Source organism: Tenebrio molitor, chromosome 3 (genome assembly GCF_963966145.1).
Source record: "Tenebrio molitor chromosome 3, icTenMoli1.1, whole genome shotgun sequence".
Taxonomy (NCBI): domain Eukaryota; kingdom Metazoa; phylum Arthropoda; class Insecta; order Coleoptera; family Tenebrionidae; genus Tenebrio; species Tenebrio molitor.
The window spans coordinates 22358622-22378534 of NC_091048.1; the positions used below are offsets into that span (position 1 = coordinate 22358622).

At 35.2% G+C, this 19913-nt stretch overlaps 3 protein-coding genes across 6 annotated transcripts in view; 1 reads left to right on the forward strand and 2 right to left on the reverse strand.

Moving 5' to 3' along the window:
• The window catches only part of AdoR (Adenosine receptor), a 61036-nt gene extending 59248 nt beyond the window's left edge, over window positions 1-1788 (forward strand). For both annotated transcript variants that reach the window (XM_069042649.1, XM_069042648.1), the window contains exons 3-4: window positions 13-224; window positions 278-1788. In XM_069042649.1, the coding sequence (XP_068898750.1) occupies window positions 13-224; window positions 278-1411 (1346 nt within the window). In that variant the 3' untranslated portion in view covers window positions 1412-1788. The remainder of the gene's footprint in view (window positions 1-12; window positions 225-277) is intronic.
• A 1283-nt stretch (window positions 1789-3071) lies between these two features.
• Window positions 3072-4358, reverse strand: LOC138126696 (malectin). Of its 2 annotated transcripts, none has more exons than XM_069042473.1 (3): window positions 4257-4358; window positions 3722-4206; window positions 3072-3670 (listed from the first exon to the last, which is right to left on the reverse strand). In XM_069042473.1, exons 1-3 carry the CDS (start codon window positions 4262-4264, stop codon window positions 3339-3341), a joined length of 825 nt encoding a protein of 274 aa, XP_068898574.1. In that variant the 5' UTR covers window positions 4265-4358; the 3' UTR covers window positions 3072-3338. The 2 variants fall into 2 exon arrangements, with proteins under 2 accessions (XP_068898574.1, XP_068898575.1); XM_069042474.1 differs by having other exon boundaries at window positions 4263-4357.
• A 247-nt stretch (window positions 4359-4605) lies between these two features.
• rl (Mitogen-activated protein kinase rl) overlaps window positions 4606-19913 on the reverse strand; it is a 47398-nt gene continuing 32090 nt past the window's right edge. For both annotated transcript variants that reach the window (XM_069042471.1, XM_069042472.1), the window contains 5 exons: window positions 12318-12428; window positions 11439-11573; window positions 6903-7187; window positions 6657-6845; window positions 4606-6605 (listed from right to left, as the gene is read on the reverse strand). In XM_069042471.1, the coding sequence (XP_068898572.1) occupies window positions 6462-6605; window positions 6657-6845; window positions 6903-7187; window positions 11439-11573; window positions 12318-12428 (864 nt within the window). In that variant the 3' untranslated portion in view covers window positions 4606-6461. The remainder of the gene's footprint in view (window positions 6606-6656; window positions 6846-6902; window positions 7188-11438; window positions 11574-12317; window positions 12429-19913) is intronic.

Here is a 19913-nt window from a genome sequence, read left to right on the forward strand (position 1 = left end):
ATATTGTTGCAGTCATCATCACCGTCTGCTGGGTGGCCGGAAGCATCGTCGGCTTTCTACCCCTTATGGGGTGGCACAAAAACGCCCCCTCTGACGGTCGCTGTTTCTTCCTGGACGTCATGGACTACAACTACTTAGTGTTTTTATATTTCGGCACCATCATCACGCCTGCTCTGGTCCTGGCCGCTTTCTACGCCCACATATACCAAGTGGTTCTCAAACAGGTGGGTTGCGACCTGTGTCGACACCGTTTTCTTCAATTCTGTCATACTTGCAGCTGAGGCGAATAGTTACGATGAACCCGGAGTCCGGAAGCTCGTCCAGAAGTTGCTCATCGGGTGGTACGATGCTGCGAATGCTTGGAGCCGCTCAGAAGCGCGAAGTCAAAGCCACTCAGAATTTAGCCATTATAGTATTATTTTTCATGATTTGTTGGATTCCTTTATACACGATCAACTGCATTTTAGCCTTTTGTAACAACTGTCAAGTTGACTCGACTTTCATGTTTTCTTGCATCATTCTCTCCCACCTGAACTCGGCGGGGAACCCGCTCTTGTACGCTTACCACTTGCGCGACTTTCGCTCGGCTCTGAAGAACTTCTTCTGCAACCTGTTCGGGTACAGTGAAGCTCAGGCGATCCAGAACAGAGCTTCAGTCGCGTCATGCAATAACTACGCCAACTGCAGACGCAGCACCAGAGCGACCAGAATCGTCACCAACGACAAGCCCAATTCGCAAATCTACTACAGGAAAAAATCCATCGATCACGCTCTGGTGCCCAAAGTAACCACGATCGTTGCGGCGACGACCGGAGAACCCAATCGAGAAATGTGGAACATTCCCGAGGGGTCATCAGACTCCAGCGACTCCTTGAAACACATCGAGAAGATCTCGATCGTGCGTCCGGGGACGCCGTACAGACCCCACCAGACCAACGATCTCAGCCAGACCAACAAAGCCTACATCGAGTCGTCGAGCGTAGAGGAAGAGAGCGACGACGTCTTCATCGACGACACTTTCCCCTTCAACGAGTTCAAGTACAACGACAGCGAACTGGAGACCAACCTGACCGATAAAATCAGACGGGAAGTTAGAATCGTGCCAGCGGCCAAATCCTTGTCGAATTCCTCGCCGCAGCTGTCGAGGAACTTGTTCCTCGTCGAGGGCGAACGCAGAACAAAACCGGAGTTCATAAGGAGTTGCAGTTTTGCCGAGAGAAGTATCTCGGTCGATTTTAACAACAGCGAGTTAAAAGCGATCAAGAGCAACAGCCCCTTTAAAATGGTGGGAGGAATGTTCAAGAACAAACAGAAGTTGGGGAGAAGTTTGAGTGACGAAGGTACGACCTCCAATGAATCAATCACGCGGAAATCTAACGGAACCGTTGTGCGGAGTTCTTGCGGCAGCTAACTTTCGACGCATTCTTCGATTAGAAACTCATCCACGCCGGACGTTAAACCTAATTTATTGTCTATTTATTGTGCAATTAAGCGTGAAGTCGAAAATGGTCAATTAGTTTTGTTCGTAACTCGCGAGTAGGGGATCTACTTGTCGAAACGGGGGATACGCTTCTTCTATTAAAAATGTCTTGAAGTGTTGTAATAAAATGTGTTCGCGATGTTGTCCCAATCATTCCAAAGAATTGTACCTACTCTTTTTATAGATAGGTGATGTCGACTGTTTTACATTGTTCGCCTATGTATAAAAATGTGACGCTCTAATTGATAAATATGTGTATATTTTGTATGCAACTGTTATGTAAATATATGAAGATCTGCTTTTGTAAATTCATTTGGTTTTTATTTCGGAGAAGCGGACATGTAAATGGAAGTGGCAAAGATGGGATCGCACAAAACGATAAATAAGGGTGAGGGTCTGAAAGACGAGAACTGTGAAAGACTATTTCCTTTACCGTCGTCCTCAATCAATCTGGAACCCAGTCTTGCCCGTAAATCCCACGGGAAACAATCAATCAAAATAAATGAAAGCAACGTCATTTGTCTTTCAAGAGATAAATAAAGATTTGTGTATTTACACTGTTGTAATATTTCAGGAAAGCTCTTAAAGACGTTTAATGACAAAACAAGAAAATTGTTACTTTTCCCAATATCGCACTACTGCACCAACAGCATTTAAACAATTTTTTTGTTCGACACTGTCAGAATTTAAAGAAATTTCTCGTGTGTGAGCGGATTTTGATAAATGTCACAACTTGTCAGAACGAAACGTCAAGCTAATTTTCAAAATTTTAAGCGATTGGAGCCTTTAAGGGGCTCGTCGAAGAAAAAAATGTTGTATTCAACTCGTTAAATAAACTATTAGTCGAAATGTTTTGGATATGGATTGTCAAACTCAAGGTTGCTTAAAACTTATGATTGATTTAAGGTTTGTGTTCTGTGATTGCACTGTACATTAGTGAGATCTGTCATAAATTCCAATAACCTTATTGGCACGTTTAGTTACTTTTGCTGGTAGTGCCAACTTAACGACAAGTCCCTAATCCACATCCATAACGTTCCAGCTATACTATACTACATATACAGTGTGATTGAAAAAGAATGGGGACAATTTGAATTTGGCGCCTAGTGAATAATTTGTCATGTTGGTAACAAGTATTGACAGCAAAAATAAAGCTTGATATGATCATGGGCATATCTACTGGGGAATTGCAAATTGGTGACAATTGACAAACGAAATCAAAACAATGGGTTTGACCCTGGTTTGACGGAAACCGATGGATAAATCTTGACAGCGATGCTCTTCTGAAGCAAAACTGCCACACACAAAACATGAAACGCACTATAATTTATGGCGCCAAATTCAACTTGTCCTCATCCTTTTACAATCACACTGTATGTTGCAAACTTGGTGTCTTCTGATAAATGTGATTGAAGGGCATGCATAAATACAGAGGAGAAAATTAGTTTCTTTGAGAAGTTTTCAATTAGGTACCAAATAATGAACTAACGCCACTAACGTATATCTTTTTTATCAAAGATAATTGTTAATTAGCTCATCCTTGACAATAGCATTTTTAACTTTGGGAACAATTAGAGAAAAACTCTAGAAACTTAATAAAATCTTTATTAAACATTAGCTATAAAGTCTTTATTCAAGTATTACTATGTCATCATACTCAACAACCAGGGCGACAAATTGACAAACATAAAAAACCATGAATAAGTACCCCGCAGATGGTTAATACTGCAGATATTTACACGTCCAGAAATCCCTTTAACCACTTTACCAAACATATCAAGTAATATTCTTCTACATATAGAAAAAAATGTTGCAGGTAACACACCAGGATAATTGCAAGGTGTTTGAAAAACTGACATCACAATTTACAAAGACAAAATAATAGAGGTATAAAAGCGCCAATAGCAATAAAAACAGGTAACATGATAGAAGAGTCATCCATGGAGTATGGATCAGGTTGCTTGGGTCCACTAGGTCTAAGATTTTTAGGAATCACTTCAGGTTCCTCTTTGTACTCTTCAATAGGGTCTGGCTCCACTGGGATAGGTGGCAACTTAGGTACATCTTCGATGTTCCCCTTCATCACAAACATGGCGTTAATTTTGGGATTATCCTTGTAGCCTTTGATAAATTCAACCCTGATTTTTGCTCCTCTGATGTCTGATTCTTCAGAACCAATCAATAAACGCCCTGAAATATTGTATAATAACAAACACAATCTTTACTCTTCAAATCTAATACCTTTTGATATCTTAAATGGAATGTACTCGTCATGAGCCACGCCCCGCCCAACCTTCTCAAAAATATCCAAATCTGAAACAATCGTGTGGTCTCCATTGAGAACGACATCGAACACTTTTTGGTTAGGTGCATTGAAGTAGACTTCTGAGAATTTTAAAACCAACACATAGTCTCCGTCTGCGTTTACAGGAATATCGTACCCAAAGGTGTTGGTGTGGTATCTCTCTGTTTGATATAGGATGTGGTCATTTGGTGGTACTCTTCCAATCAACAAACGCTTCCCATAATCCGACGCTATTCCTATTTTACCGTGCAACGGATCTCTGTCGTATCGAATTCCGGTGGTATCGGTGTGGGCTTCTCCTCCACAATTTACTGCGTACACTATTTGATCCAGACATTCTATACTTGGAACGTAACTTAAGACAGTCAACACCAAACATAACCACAATTTCATGTTAAGGTGTACTCTTGGAAGGAACAGCCTGTTATTGCATTAATTAAAACGTGGCAATATTTAGAATATCTATATCACCGGTACATTTGCTTCGTTTTATCCTAACATGCAAGTTATCTATAGGTTAGAAACGTTATCGATCTGTCATCGAGTGCTTTACAACAGCGCCATCTTGAGCGCTGCGAGGTCAATAAATGTATACTGGCGTTGACTGGCGTAACCGAAAAGGGGACTACGGGTACGGGATACGGGTTCGTAATTTTAGTTTCTTATTGGAATGAACATAACCTTTCATTTTCATTATTTTGGTTTTGTGAATATTTATTTCACCAGTTTTCAAAAATAAATTATAACAAAAAAAAAAAACAGATGAAACGAGTTTCAAATTATGGTGTTTTGTGTGTAAGAGGAAAATGAAACAATCAAACATATTCACTTTTTTATTGTACATCTATGAGAACTACATAATTAAGACGCCTATAAGAATGCAACACACTATAACAGTACTATTTTTATAACAACATTTATAGAAAGAAAACGATTTAGGCCATTATAACAACCGTACTTCACGTAACTTCTCATCCAAAAATCATTTAAAATGTAAAAGAAATAAACCCGGCTAACGTCGCCACTAAAAATCAAACAGAACAATATTAATATAAGATATGTTCGAAAACGCACTTGTATAGTTTTCAATTAAAACAAAGTTGTACTTAATCATTTCAGCGAACAATCGAATTGTAATCACTGGTAACTTATACACAACAAAAGTGTCTCCTTGAACAGTAAACTAGCCTCTAGGTACATTCTCAAACTTGCAATTTCTTGATACCATTTTAATGTAGATTAGTAAAACGTTTTATGAAAATAGTAAAGATAATTTACTTGTAACAGCTGACTATTTGTTCAAATTGTTTTTCTAAGATTACTATTGAAAAATGTGTTAAAAAATGGAAGATTTTTTCTTCTACCAGCGAATTGTAATAATTGTAAGCAATGTTGTAAAAAAAATTCGGATGAAATTGACTTTGTAACTTGTAATCCAACTACAAACCGTTACAAATGCAATACAAAGTATAAATTTCAATGTTTCAACTGACATGTTATTGACAAAGTACATTACACATATGTAGAACTTTATAACAGTTGGTAAAGACAAGACACTCAGTAAATAATTTTTAAAACTATCCTAGTACTACTTACAAATAGATACACATTTACCATAAAATGAAATGATAAATCACAGACAAAATATTATGTTCGTTCACCTAATATTATACATCTAGTTAAAAAGTATTAAAAGCGTTCAATTTAAAACATTCTTTTGATATTTTGTTGTGTGCGTGATTTCTGACATGATGTTAATGAACATATTTCCCATGAGAATGTTTCTACTGTCACATGTTAAAGTGTACTTAATCGGAATACGATTAATTCCTGTTCAACTTACGATCTTATGCAACAATAAAAAACGTCAATAATCGAAAAACAAAAATCCATCGTAATCGTCTCCGTTCGTAAACACTAAAGTCTCACTCAGCTGTTTGTCATATACAGGGTGTTAGTTGTCAAAAAATCGCTGTCGCAAGTCTACCAACAAGACCTACTCACTACTTACCTACTAAACGAATGCGTTTCTAGTTGCAACAAAAATTCGTAATTTAGCCAATTGAGCCACCCTGTATACTGTGTGATATCAGGTTGTTTTATGAGAATGCATGAACAAGTTGTTTGTGAACACGATGATCAAAATGAAACCGTAACATACGCATGCAGACGAGAATAAAATAAGTAACAGAATAAATTAGTACATAGATATTTTCTGTTTTTGGTAAAACACTCGAACGACATTTTCGAAAACACCGATATTGAAATTGAATTTGACTGGAATGGCACTATAAGATCAAACTGGAGAACAACAAAACGTTGTGTAACAAGAATATTAGTGCATTTGACACAACCACAATGTATTCACTTTACAAAAACTAATATTTCAAAAATATATATTTGTATTTTGAGTTACTTACGGTCTACTCTATTGTATACTGTAACATCTCCTTTTCTTCTTTTAACTTATTTACAACTAATATTAAAATTACATAATTTATAAGTTCACAACAAATACAAAATAAAATACATGATATAAAAAGCAATACTATAAATTTTCATTTGTGTTTCGTAACTATAACTGTCAAAGCATAATTTCGCCTTCACCGAACAAAACTTTCTAAGAAAAATTATTGGTTTCAACGAAAGTTAAATTTAAACACTTATCTCAAATGACTATGAGGCAGCCATAGACTGTTGCTGGTCGTGTTGCTGTTTCTGTTTGAAAATTAGGGTCTCCTCGAATATTAACCGCTTGAGTTGGTCTTTCGGCAAGTCGTCCAGTTCGGTGTCAAAACGGAATGGAGTCTCGGCGACGGGCTGCGAAAAAACATTAAATCCAAACGCGTCAAACAACCACAAACAAATTACCTCATCGGCCGGATCGTAATACTGTTCTAAATAAGGATGCGCAAGAGATCCTTCGACACCTATTCTCTTGTGTGGGTTAAACGTTAACATTTTGTCCAAAAGATCTAGCGCTTTCGGATCGGCGTTGGGGAATAGTTTCGACCAAGGAACTTTAGGTTTGTATGGCAGAGACTGAATGTAACTCCTCGCCTGCGAAACAACCAGTTAAACTCACTTCTCCCTCGACGAAAAATTAAATGTACGTACTTTTTCGTTTATGATACAGTTGAGATCCTCTTCTGACGGGGAGCCCAAAACTCCAAGAATGTGATTTAATTGATCTAGATAGTGTTTTCCGGGGAAAATGGGTCTGTTCGATAACATTTCCGCTAGAATGCATCCCACCGACCATATATCTATGGATTTTGTGTACCCTTTTGAATTAAGCATAATTTCCGGCGCCCTATACCATCTAGTTGCTACGTATTCAGTAAGGAACCCTGTATGATCATGTTCAGGATCAGCCACGCGCGCTAATCCAAAATCACAAATCTGAAATACACGACCACTCATGTAATTACGACACACAAAATGGCGTTACCTAATGACAACGTGAGCGGTGTTTAAATAAAGGGGAATTTAATAAAACTGGGAGATGTCAATCATAAAAAACTTATTCGGGAAATTGATCTGCACATTGTTTAACGTTAACGTTAACTAAGCGATCGAATTATTTTATTTTTAAATATACACGTAATTCTGAGTGGATATAAATCTCTGATTTGCATCGAGATTGACATTGATACAATTATCAAATGTGAAAATACCGATCTACAATTAAAATTATGTACTCGAGTCGTTACGATTAAATAAATAAAAAATGTACAAATGTACAAGTTTCAATTGGACCAGAGATAACAATCGCAGAGGTACATTTCATAAATATGTATACGAGTACCTAAAGTGGGTACAGGTTGCAAAGACACACTTGTCATTTGCAACAGCACTTTTATGGCATTAGTCATTTGAAATTATTTTAAAACTGTACTTATATGGAAAATATTCAATCCAAACTAGGATTTTCTGGTCCCTTTGTGCCTTTATTTGGTTCAGAAATATTGAAAAAATGCTGTTGCAAATGACAAGTGTGTCTTTGCAACCTGTACCCACTTTACATACGTATCATGAAAAGATTTCTAATTAGTTGTTACTGTGAATTATAAAACAGATACATTTTTAAATTCAATTTTACATCAATAATATTCCCTTTTGTAGCAGGAAGTGACCTAAACAGCCCACTTATTCATTTATGCAACATCTCTGTCCTTATAACATTGCATTAGGTTGCATCTATTTGTTAATTTCGCACGTCAAACAAGATGAAAAGTGAAATACGAATTTTTTACTTAGTTATTCAGTGGCGGCCGGTCAGGGACAGCGGGTTTGATCCAGCTGTATCAGTTTTTAAAATAAATAAAACAATAACTTCTGAATTGTTTACTGCAACACAATGCAATCAACAAAACGAAACGATTCCTCCTACAAGTGAGCCGGTGAGGATGGTACGGCTTGCCGATGACGACCGTTCATAATTGTTTTTAGTTAAGAAACTGTCACGTCTTTTTTCTTTCTACACTGAAACACGCGGCCATCGACTAATTTATATGGTACGCGCATTCGATCTAGTTCGCCTGGCCGTTATGAAGTAGGAAACGATATTTGGAACTCATTGTAAAATAAGCCGATTGCCTCTTACAATGGTTTATGGGTTGTCCGTAAAGATGTCGTAATTACAACCGGATTTTGGACGCTTCGGCACGCTCCGAACGTTTGCAGCATGATGGTCCATATCGAAATTTTATAATGTGTACCAGCAATTTCGACTGTTTCGATAACAAAAGTATTACTGGATTGTCCGAGTTTTTCTAGGTACAGTTAGAGACACGGAATGTCGGGCATCACTGTCAATACATGTATTGTCAAAAAATGTAAAATAGGCATTATTAACCTCAATTTTACGTTTGAGACGATTTTGATTGACATGCGATTGACGAGAACAGAAAATATATTTCAAAATTTGACTTTTTGAAGTGACAGAAATATGATGCCCGAAATTCCGTGTCCCTAACTGTACCTACCTAGGACCACTAATTAAAAATAACCCGTAATATTTATTTCGAGTTGAATAGCAATAAGAAAATGTAATGTGAATTTGGTCTTATTATCAAAAATGACATTTATGACAATCCTGATCGGTGCGACCTATTCTTTTATTATTTCGCAAAAATTGCACAGCACAAATGCGCTGAAGAAATGTTTAAATACGGCCCATTTCTGAATCTTCAATAATGTGAGTAATTTTGACGGCCTACAGCAATGGGTTGTCCCAACCGTTCCAACCCTCATAAAAGTATTAGCACGTTATAAAAGCTGCATAAGTCATTCCAAATATCGTTTCCTACTACTATACCTATTGACTACAGTCTCAGACATAAGCACTTTACTTAAATCTTGACTCCTTATGCCGGATGCTGCCACACTGCACTCTTCATGCCTAGCCCAGATACGGCTAGCTGGTCAGTACTCATCCAATACATCGTGCCTTCTCCTTGACTCAACTTCAACGTAAAATGAACACAACAGAACACGTGAAAGAACGTAGTTCTTCAATTATAGAATTTTTATTGTGTACTACTTAGTATAAATTGTTTAATGAGAAACATACGAGGAATAATTAGTGCCTATTAGCAGACCGATGTCAGACAGTTTCGGCCATCTGATATCAGTACAGTTCACCACCACGATTAAAAGAAAAACTCGCAAAAACTTTTTTCCTACTATGCGTTTATAACAAAGCTATTACAGCACTCAAAAGAGTATGTTAATAGCTGATTTGAGTGATGTAATAGACCAGTACAATTTACATTTTCAATGTTGGTAACTTTCAATGTCAAACATCAAATGGCAAACGCCAAATCACGCTAAACAAGCGATATAACAATAACTTCAAATTGAACTTTCAAAGGCGCAAAATATAAAAAATATTCCTTCATGGCACTTCTCACAAGCTCGTTGTGCCCTAAACCCGTGCGTGCTATAAAAGGTTTCTTGTAAATCTCGTATCTATACAGGCTGATTCACGTAGCCCGTTCAATAGAAACTTTCTGATTTACCGAAATCATATTAATATGAAAATTGGTAGTTGGCTATAATCGACTACTTCAAGTTCAAATGAAATATTTACAAAATGGTGTCACTTCCGGAAATACCGGAAATCGACGCCATGTTTATTTTTTTAAATGGAAAGGCCTCATTTTGACTTCACATTTCGATTCTACGAATATGTACATAATTTATTTTTACTCTACTGACTTGCCAAAGATTTGGCCGCTTTTTTGCGCTATCAACGACATTTTTTTTATGTTTCATACGGCTACTGCAATTTTCTACAATTGATAATCAAAAAATGTCGAAAACTCCATTTTTTTAAATGGAAACTACCGTTTCTGATACTAGATATAAATGTAAAATAAAATTTTAAGGCCACTTTTATTAACATTATGTATGCCTATTTGCAGCCGTTTAGGCGTAATTTCAATTTTTTGAATAAAATGATGACAGATAAGTATTGACAAAAAGACGTACTATGGCGGCCAAAAAATTTTGGCCGTCATTTTCTTAACATTCAAGTAAAGTGTAAATAAACCTTTAGGAATCGTAACCCCACTTTCGATTCTTGTCATTTTGACAATCAATTTAAACTGTTTGAAGCTCAGATATTCCAAAAATCCGACATGAATAAACAAAATTAGAGCAATCGTACATCGATAACCTGAGGTAAACGTTCCGTGTAGTAGAAATGACAAAATAATTTTGAGTTTTGAAATTTACCACCCAAAAAATAACGTTCATAATCAAGACGGTAATCATAATGACAATAAAGTATGGATTACAATTTTTTTTTGAATTGACAGACAATGACGGCCAAAATTTTTTGGCCGGCATAGTACTAAACTCAAAAGTTAACGTAGAATCGAAATGTGAAGTCAAAATGGGGCCTTTCTATTTAAAAAAACAAAGATGGCATCGATTTCCGATATTTCCGGAAGTGCCGCCATTTTGAAAATATTTCAATTGAACTTGGAGTAGTCGATTATAGTCAACTACCAATTTTCATATTAATATGATTTTGGGAAATCAAAAAGTTTCTAATGAACGGGCTACGTGAATCAGCCTGTATATAATAGGTCACTTTACAGCATAGCAACCACTACTGTCCTGTCATAATGAATGCAGTTCATGAATGTATGTACATATTTAAAATTTGTTAGTTTCAACAACTTCAAAACTGAATTGAATTTTTTTTTATTGTGGCAAATGAAAGAATCTGTTATTTTCGTGCTAACAATAAGAGTTTTTCTTCTAAAGAATGCTTTGTTGTTTTTTTGCTTGGTTTCTTATACATTTTTTTACTTTACAAGCACTCTTTTTTCAGAATCATCTTTTCATCCTCGTTGAGCCTTGCAACGTAACACTTCAAACCTCCACGTTAATTCTACACAAACAATTTAATTTTCCGTTAATTTTTACATCACTTGTAAAGTGACGCAAGTTTGTACTGCCGTCGCCGTTATAAATGAACGATATATGTATACATTTTTCTTGAAAATAACTGCCAACGACCAGAAAGCGAATTTTTCTCTGGATCAAATTTTGTCATGTACGAGCCGCCACTGTTAGACTATTCATCGAATTACGGAGTCGGAATTCTCGGAAAAATCCTGGTGATGCGTTAAAACTTACTTTAAGATCGCAGGTTGTGTTTAAGAGGAGGTTGCTAGGTTTCAAATCCCTATGAAGTACATTTGCCGAGTGTATATATTTCAACCCTCTAAGGATTTGGTATAGGAAGTAACATATGTGGTCGTTACTCAGTCTCTGAAAAGAAATTGATGAATTATATAGAGCTTTATACATACTAGAGTGTATTAGCACTAAGACCAAGCAACTTTAACAATAAATCCTAACTAGACCGTGCAGGATAACAGGTTTAAACTCCGCATGCCATTACAAGAATATAGTTTGTTTATTTTGACCCCGTGACTTGGTACTTATTAGATTTCGAGCTGGATTAACAGCCCACTTTGTCAACGTAACTATTTGCCTGCAAAATTATTACCGGTAAACCTACGCAACATTCTTAATTAGAGCAAATTTATGACTCTCATTATATGCAATTAATGTGTGTTTTGCAATTCTACACCCTCCGTGATGCGTCGATCATATTCGACAACATCCAGGGCGAGTTTGCACAACGCCCGTACCAATATTTATTGTTGATTTTCAATTTACGCTAATGTGTGTGGTCATATCAGACACTTGATTCGACCCTCGTGAAAAACCGGTACAATTATTAATCGATAACGATGCTCGTTTTTGTAAAGCCGACGCCACATCAAATGCCAAGACTCCAAACTTTTGCTCACTTGCGATTTACCGGACAAATATTTGTCAACGTTTCTTATTTAACATTCATCAAGCCCCTGACTTAATTTAATCCCTTGAAAACACACCCGATTAATATTCTTCCCTTGCGAGGCAACAACTCTCTGTTTCTGTTAAACCTGTTTATCCAAACAATATCTTTAAACAAACGAAAATTAACCGGACTGTTCCACCCACCTGTGTTTTAAGAAGTTTGTAAAGGTCCGTTTCCATTAAACACTGTACTATGTATACATCCCTCATCTGATCTATCGTGACTGCGCGGAGTATGTCCCTTATGTCGATAATCTGAAACAGAGATTTTATTCAATCTCGACGTTATTGTGACACCTGTAAAAAGCCCAAGTGGACGGGAAACACGAACAAATATGCACAAAGAACACTCAACAACGTCCGATGATGAGATTATGACCGTAATCCGTGCGATTTTAGGCGCAAGGATCGTTTGAGACCCCCATCATTTCCTCATTACTTGGCTCTTAATGCCAACGAATAAATAGCTAGTACACACAAATATGTGACATAAATACGGGAATGTTAATAAACTTGGCTGCTTAATTTCATTAACGTTATCACTTCGTCCGAGGAAACTATACATTGTTGAAATACAAGAGGTCTGGTGTTAACTGTACATGTTAATTGTTGTTAACTGTTTCGTTATCGTGAAGCTGTGCAAAACACGGTGAGACTGATAATGTACTGGGAGTGATTCGGTCCTCCGGATTCTTGATGCATCTTTTGAGGACAACCGTCCTGAATTAAATTAAATCAGTGAACCGATGGCGCTACCTCCCGTGTTTATTTACTTCACAATTTAATTTAATTCTATCAGTACAATTACTTTGATCATAAGCGTGCTCGGCGGAATGCGGAATTCTCTACTATAACCTCAACTAATTAACACTACATTCGTATTTATTTAGGCACAAATAACACGACGGAAGTCACCACAGAGATAAAACCATCACCTGTAAGCACACCACTAAATAAACAAAATTAACTTCGAATTTCTCTAGTCCGTGAAGGCTGATATTAATTTTAATTTATTACGTCTTTGAGTGTTAATGCGCGTACGGCTTTGCTGAAAACTGAAATTTATGACAATGACATTTACAACAATATCGACTCCATTATTTCATGCTTTCATCGTTGAAAAGGAACGTCGCTTAATAACAAACAGGCCCAATAATTTTTCTCTTTTCTCCGCATTCTTTCTCTAATGGACGGTAAATTGTTAAATCCGTTAGAATCTCAATCAAAATTAATTCTGGAAGTTTCTAACGACGTAAAAGCGTTATTAGCAAGGATTTTCATAAGGAAATTAGAAGCTTCTCGTTTAATCCCCCGTCTTAAACATTTTTTTTTTATCTAACGACAAGAGGTTTAAAGTTTAGGGACTGTTTTCCACACGATAATCCCCCAACTTACTCGGCACATTTTCAAAAATTTAAGTCTCTGAAAGCACCATTAACGTGAAAAATGTTTGCTTGTCTCAAACATTGTAAGTTGCAAAGTTTTTGGACGCAATTTACAATTTAGGAAAAGTACAATCATACTCGTAGTAATTCAGTATTGTAAAATAAACTTATTAACTTCTCTATTCATAAAAATATACAAATATTTGAATTAGTAGTTAGAAGTAATTTTTGAAAAGTTCATTTTATCCTAAAATTTCAAATGACGGGTGACGACAAAAATTCCTTTGTTTAATTAATATCCTGAAGGGGGCTTTCGAAACACCGAATTATGTATTTAGTTAATGAAAAAATTGCAACTAAGGAAAAGCTTCTACGAAAACGCATTCTAAGCTTTACAAAAAGCAAACAATATGTACTGTCGCGAGCAAAAAATTTTGGTCATCAATGTCATTTCAAAAATTGGTTAGATTGTCACAAATTTAAAAAATGTCCCTGCCTGATTATGCTCATGTCAACAAAGTGTCAAAAAAATGACAATTAATGTCATACAACATGATGATAGGTTATGACATTTACGACTCTTACAATGGAGCATTTTCGATTGCGTCAAAGAATGACCTTCACGACCAAAATTTATTGCTTGCGACTGTACTATTACTATCATTAAATTTTGGACATCATTCTTCTGTCACATAAAAAAAATTACTCAAAATCATGATTTATTGAAATTGTCACATGAATGATGAAATTCAAATTTGTCTTCAATTTGTCAATATGCCACCCGTTCAAAATATTAAGTTTTTACTTTTTATTTATTTATTTTTATATTTTTTATTAATTAAAATCTCGTTCTATTCCATTTGTCTGATTTTTAAAACTTCTTGAACGTTTTCTCGGTAAATCTGAAATTCACATTTTCAAAATTGACACAACAATCAAAATTAAGGGTCGTTTTAGAATGTATGACAGCACGATGACACTAGTGTCCAAAATTTATTGATCCCGACCGTACACTTCTGTGCAAAAAAATTAAGCACATCAAATATTTTATAGTTTAAACGGGGCATGACAAAATTCCTAGCAACAAAAATATTTATGTAAATCAGTCAATTTTTTAGGAATGTCAAAATGACGCGTGATTTAGACAATTGAAAATATATTTAAATGTTTTATCAGTTACTATAGGCCTGCATTATATCGGATGTTTTTTTTTTTCACCTTAAAGTAGGCGTTGAAGAGTCGATTGTGGACGCACTATACGGATTACGGATTAGCTGCTTGAATCTTACGTTTTTACGCAAGTGGTGCGTTCACAGTCGACTCTTCAACGCCTACTTTTAGGTGAAATTTTAAAAAACACCCGATACAACTAAAATATTGAAATATTGTAAAAAAAATAGTAATAATTTTATTGCACAGAAGGGTACATCGTTAAGAAGTTTTTCCAAGAAAAAGGTGTCGGAATGTATCACATTTTGACGAAAGACACTCTGGAATGGAATCCCAGGTATCAATACGAAATAGTTGTGATGATTTAAATAATATGTAATAGTAATAATAGAAAGGAAACTGTTTGACAGCAAAGATTACGGTACGAGTAGTTACATTAAACATCAAGTTTATTGAGATGCATCCAACAATGCCTCTGCAAATGACATAAAATATAACAATTGCATGCAGAAGCAAACATTTCTTATGGCAAACTTCAAATGTCAATTATTTCAATATAAACAGACATGACCAAGGATAATATTTATTCCGTGAAAGAGCTGAAATATTTTGGTGAACTTGGTTCTTTGATGTTTAAGAATGGTTGGCAATGTTAAAATATGATACGATATTAAAATGAAAACAGCGTACAACCGACGTACAACATATTTTTTTGCGCTACCGACTTATTTTCATTCGCTTTCCACTTCGTTAACGCTCCTTGGTACTAATTGTTAGCTACATGATGAAATAACGCTTACGCAATTACGTTTTTATCCCTATTTTTTTAATTTGAAGGAGATCCGATGCTGTAGGTAATGAGTTCGTAATGCCTAATAGCACGGGGCGGCATCGTTGTTGATTTTTGAAAACAGAGCTATTCTTTAATTTTTCAATTAAAAACTAAATTAAGAGGAAATGAAGAATTTTTTAAAATGAATTAATAATACATTTGTAGCTTATAAAAAGTACATGTGGGGGTACCGGCTAACCTATTGGGCCTGTTAAATGTGAGGCTGCAACCCGGTTCATCCGGTCAAACTGTTAATTAACTGATGATTATAACATTTATGCAAGGACAGTTAACTTAGGTAATTAATTAGCTATTCTATTGTTTAGTTCAGTTGAACAGATATGATTTGTTAAAACTAAGAAAATCTTTAACTATCTTTTCTTATTCAGTTGATGGTCAAACAGGCTAACCAGTTAAATCTTTTCTCCGGATTGACTCTTTAACGAATTTAAGCATCAGCTAATTAACCAAGTTAACCGCTTTAACTATAGTTTGTCTCAATACTAAATTTCGACCACCTGTTGAATTATGTTGGCAAAATAAAAATATTTCTAAATTGGGGATTCTTAATAACCAAAGTTGGGCAATATAATTATTTCACAAACATGATTTGAAAACATTAAAATTAGTTCATAAGTTTATTTTGCTTTTAGAATTTGATTTTCTACCTACTTACTTGCTGCATTTTAGAAAAGGTTTTGTTCTTTTCCTTTATTCTAAAATTTTGAATTGTAAAAACGGAAATTGACAGATAACAACAAATACAATCTGACGCATTTTTCACCAAACGGTGTTGCCGGTTGTATTTCCAACGTAGAATGCAGTGTTGGTGGAAATTTAGAATTGAGACAGACTTTAGTTACGTCAGCTAAACTCCCCACACTCCTACTTCCGACACTCTCATGCTTTTCTAAGTAACCACGGAAATAGTAGCTAGCAGTAGAAATAGATACCCATTTCTAGTTTTAATATTTAGACTTTAGTGTATTGCAAACAAATAATAAAGAGCGTAGTTTGATAATAGACGATTGTGGCCTTTTTTTGTATTTTTAGTTTGGTTTGTGATACATTGTTGTTTTCATAATAAAAATCTCTATCAGAATTACTAAAAAAAAAGCACCGTTTAGCCTTGAAGCCCTTAGGGCTATACGTGAATTTATTAGGCCTTTTTGTAGCCTATTCACAACCATTTAATTCGGTGTATAAATAATTAAAATACTCCGATAAATAAGGGAGTTATGGGCTCGTCTTCTTTTTTGGGGACATCTGTATAAAATTAGGTCGTGTTATTTTTGGCAAGATTAATTCCAGAATACAAACTTTAACGTTATTTATTTATAATACAGTTATTAAAAATACTATTATTTTTTATTTTAATCACTTTTGACAGGAGTAGTAGGACGTTTTTATCGCGATTAATTCCCACGTACATCAAACGTGCGAGTTCAGCCAATCAGAGCGCTTGCTTTCATCCAATCAAAAATGTTTATCGCGAATAAAACGTCCTACTACACTGGCATCTGTCAAAAGTGATTAAAATTGCATGCTACTCCTGTCAGATTCTCAAATTGTTTTTAATAATTGTGTTTTTAATAACTGTAAGTATTATACTCGTATATAAATAGTTAACGTTAAAGTTTGTATTCTGGGATTAATCTTGCCAAAAATAACACGACCTAATTTTTTAGCTGATAAATTTCCTAATTTTCACTTTTTTTCAAAGGTTAAACCCTCGACCTACAGCTCTCGGGTCTAACCATAATAAAAATGCCCAACTTCAACTCGTAAAATTGTCAAAGCAAGTTTTCGTGAAATTGAAAAATTTTATCCGATAAAAAATTGGGTCTTGTTATTTTACCTGCAATAGACATTTTTTATTGAATGAAAGCATGCGCTCTGAATGGCTGAACACGCATGGGGGAATTAATCAAAATTAAATTAATATCAAACGCAATATAAAGGCTGCATTGAGCAATAACAAGTGATTTTGTACCCGTTTCCACACCACCTAGGAAATACAGAACAATACGCGTTTCTTTTCGTGGTTTCCCCACGTAATATAAAACATTGAAAACCGTTCCAGTATAACGGTAGGTACTATTGCGGCCAAAAAATTTCGTCCGTCACTTTCAAGGCCCTGACATAAAGTGTAAAGTACCCTTAAGCACCAATAACCTCGCATTTTTTATCGTTATTGTCATTTTGACAATCTGTCATTCAGTCCATCAGTTCAAATTTTGTGAATACAAAATACAAAGGACAAGTTCTACTCTTACACAATTACCACACGACCGCTAGTGGCACTAGAGGCAGACTTGCGGCTATTTTTGGATTAAAGCACCAAACAGAGAACCGTGGAAATTATACGAGTATGCCGTAGTTTTAAAAAAATCAAACGAAAAACATTAAGGCAAAGACAAGGAAATGAAACATTTATTTTTGTTTAAGTACTTAGCTAAATCAAAAGATAAAATGAATGAAGTTTAAAATCAATACTTGGTCATCGCTCCATTGGCATAAATAACTCGCCTTACACGACGCGACATGGAGAGGCATAAATCTCTGTAATAATTCCTAGGTAATGATTGCCATGCATTAGTAATCGCAGTCAAAAGTTCTGCCCTATTCCGAATCACTTGTCGTTGTTGCAAATTACGAACCAAAAGTCCCTACATGTTTTCTTTAGGGTTCAAATCAGGACTGCGACTCGGCCAATCAAGAACGTTTATGCTATTATTCGTGAACCATTCTGCTACCCTATGTGCTGAATGCACTGAACAATTGTCTTGTTGAAATATGAAGTTAAAATTCGGAAAAATTCTTGAAACTGAGGGCATCATCACGTCTTCAAGAATCCTAACATAAACACATCACTGTTGAGCTGATTTTCTAGATGCAACATTATCCCGGGGCTATCTACTGAAATCCATGCCCATATGTTTGCCGAAAATCGACCGCTCCTTTCCGTTGTATTTGCTTGTATTTACCGCTTCAACAGCCGTCATGAAAGGGCTATTGCGTAATCTATTGAGAAGGATATTATCTTCTTCTGCAGTAGATGTGCTAGGCCTCCCTGAGCCTTGGCGTCTTTCAATAGTTTCATTTTGCTTCCATTTCTGAAGAATGGACGAAATTGTACTTTTAGGTATACGAAGGTCCATCGAAATCTCAGCTTGGGACATTCCTCTTTGTGCAAGAGTTATTTTAATTTTATTAAAATTTGATACCGATGGCATTTTACTTGACTTTCAAAAGTGACAAGTAAAAACATCAATCATAATGTTAATGACAATAAGGGATGGACTACACCGATTTTTTTGAAATGACGGAAAAATGACGGACGAAATTTTTTGGCCGCCATGGTACTTGTGCTATTATGAACAGAATATAAGTTTATATCTAAAATAATCAATGATGAAGGAAAAAAAATTGGTGTTTAATTATTAAATTAATTGTATCAATATAAAGTACTTACCGAATTCGTATCGTTATTAGTATATTAAAGAACGGGTTTTAAAAGGGTTGATTTGGTGCACGAGTCCCAAGTGTAGAAAAAGAGCCGTAGGGGAGTTTTGTATGGGACGAGTGCACCAATGCCCTTATAAAACGAGTTTTTATGTAATTTTTTAGAATTTGCACCCTTGTTTTAATTTTTAAATAAAAAAATTAAATTTTCAAATTCTATGGAATTTTGTATTAATTGGTAATTCAAGGTAACAGATGCAACTACTTCTGCAACAGATGTTAAAAAGTAGAGTTTGAACATTAATATTGGAAGTTTTTTGGTGTAAATGACAATAACACTGAAATATTGATAAAAATTTTCTTAGAGATCTATTAAAGCACTCGTGGTTTAATAGGCATAAATGACTCCAAATTAAATACAATAATAGACCTATTAGACACGCAAATTCTAAAAATACCATTACAGTACCGTCGGAAAATACATACATATGTATTTAAAAACAAAGTTCCACTGATTTGTTTGAAAAGCAAAAGTCGCTTAAATTACTGGTGAAACAGTAGAAAATTAGTATTAAAAAAAAAACATAAATAAAACGCAACATTTTCAATTCTTTTTTCCTCCAATATATATTTTTTTTTGTATCATACGAGTACAGTCTATAATTTACGTAAACTGACACGTGGTAAATCGTCTACTGGTATCCACTAAGTAAAAAATATGTTTAATGCCTAGAGCCATTTACTAAATACTAAACATCTAAAAATAAAAATGTAAAAGCTCTGGATCTTTAGTTATTACCCGTTGCACTTAAGTAATAATAAATCTATTAATAATCTGTTAATAATAATAAAAAAGCTAATAAATTGTCTTCTGCAACAAGAAAAGTA

What these genes read in the sequence shown, in the direction of transcription:
- LOC138126696 (XM_069042473.1), bottom strand. An exon ending in TCCATTTAAGATATCAAAAG is followed by an intron (nt 3,671 to 3,721) that starts GTATTAGATTTG and finishes ACAATATTTCAG; the next exon opens with GGCGTTTATTGATTGGTTCT.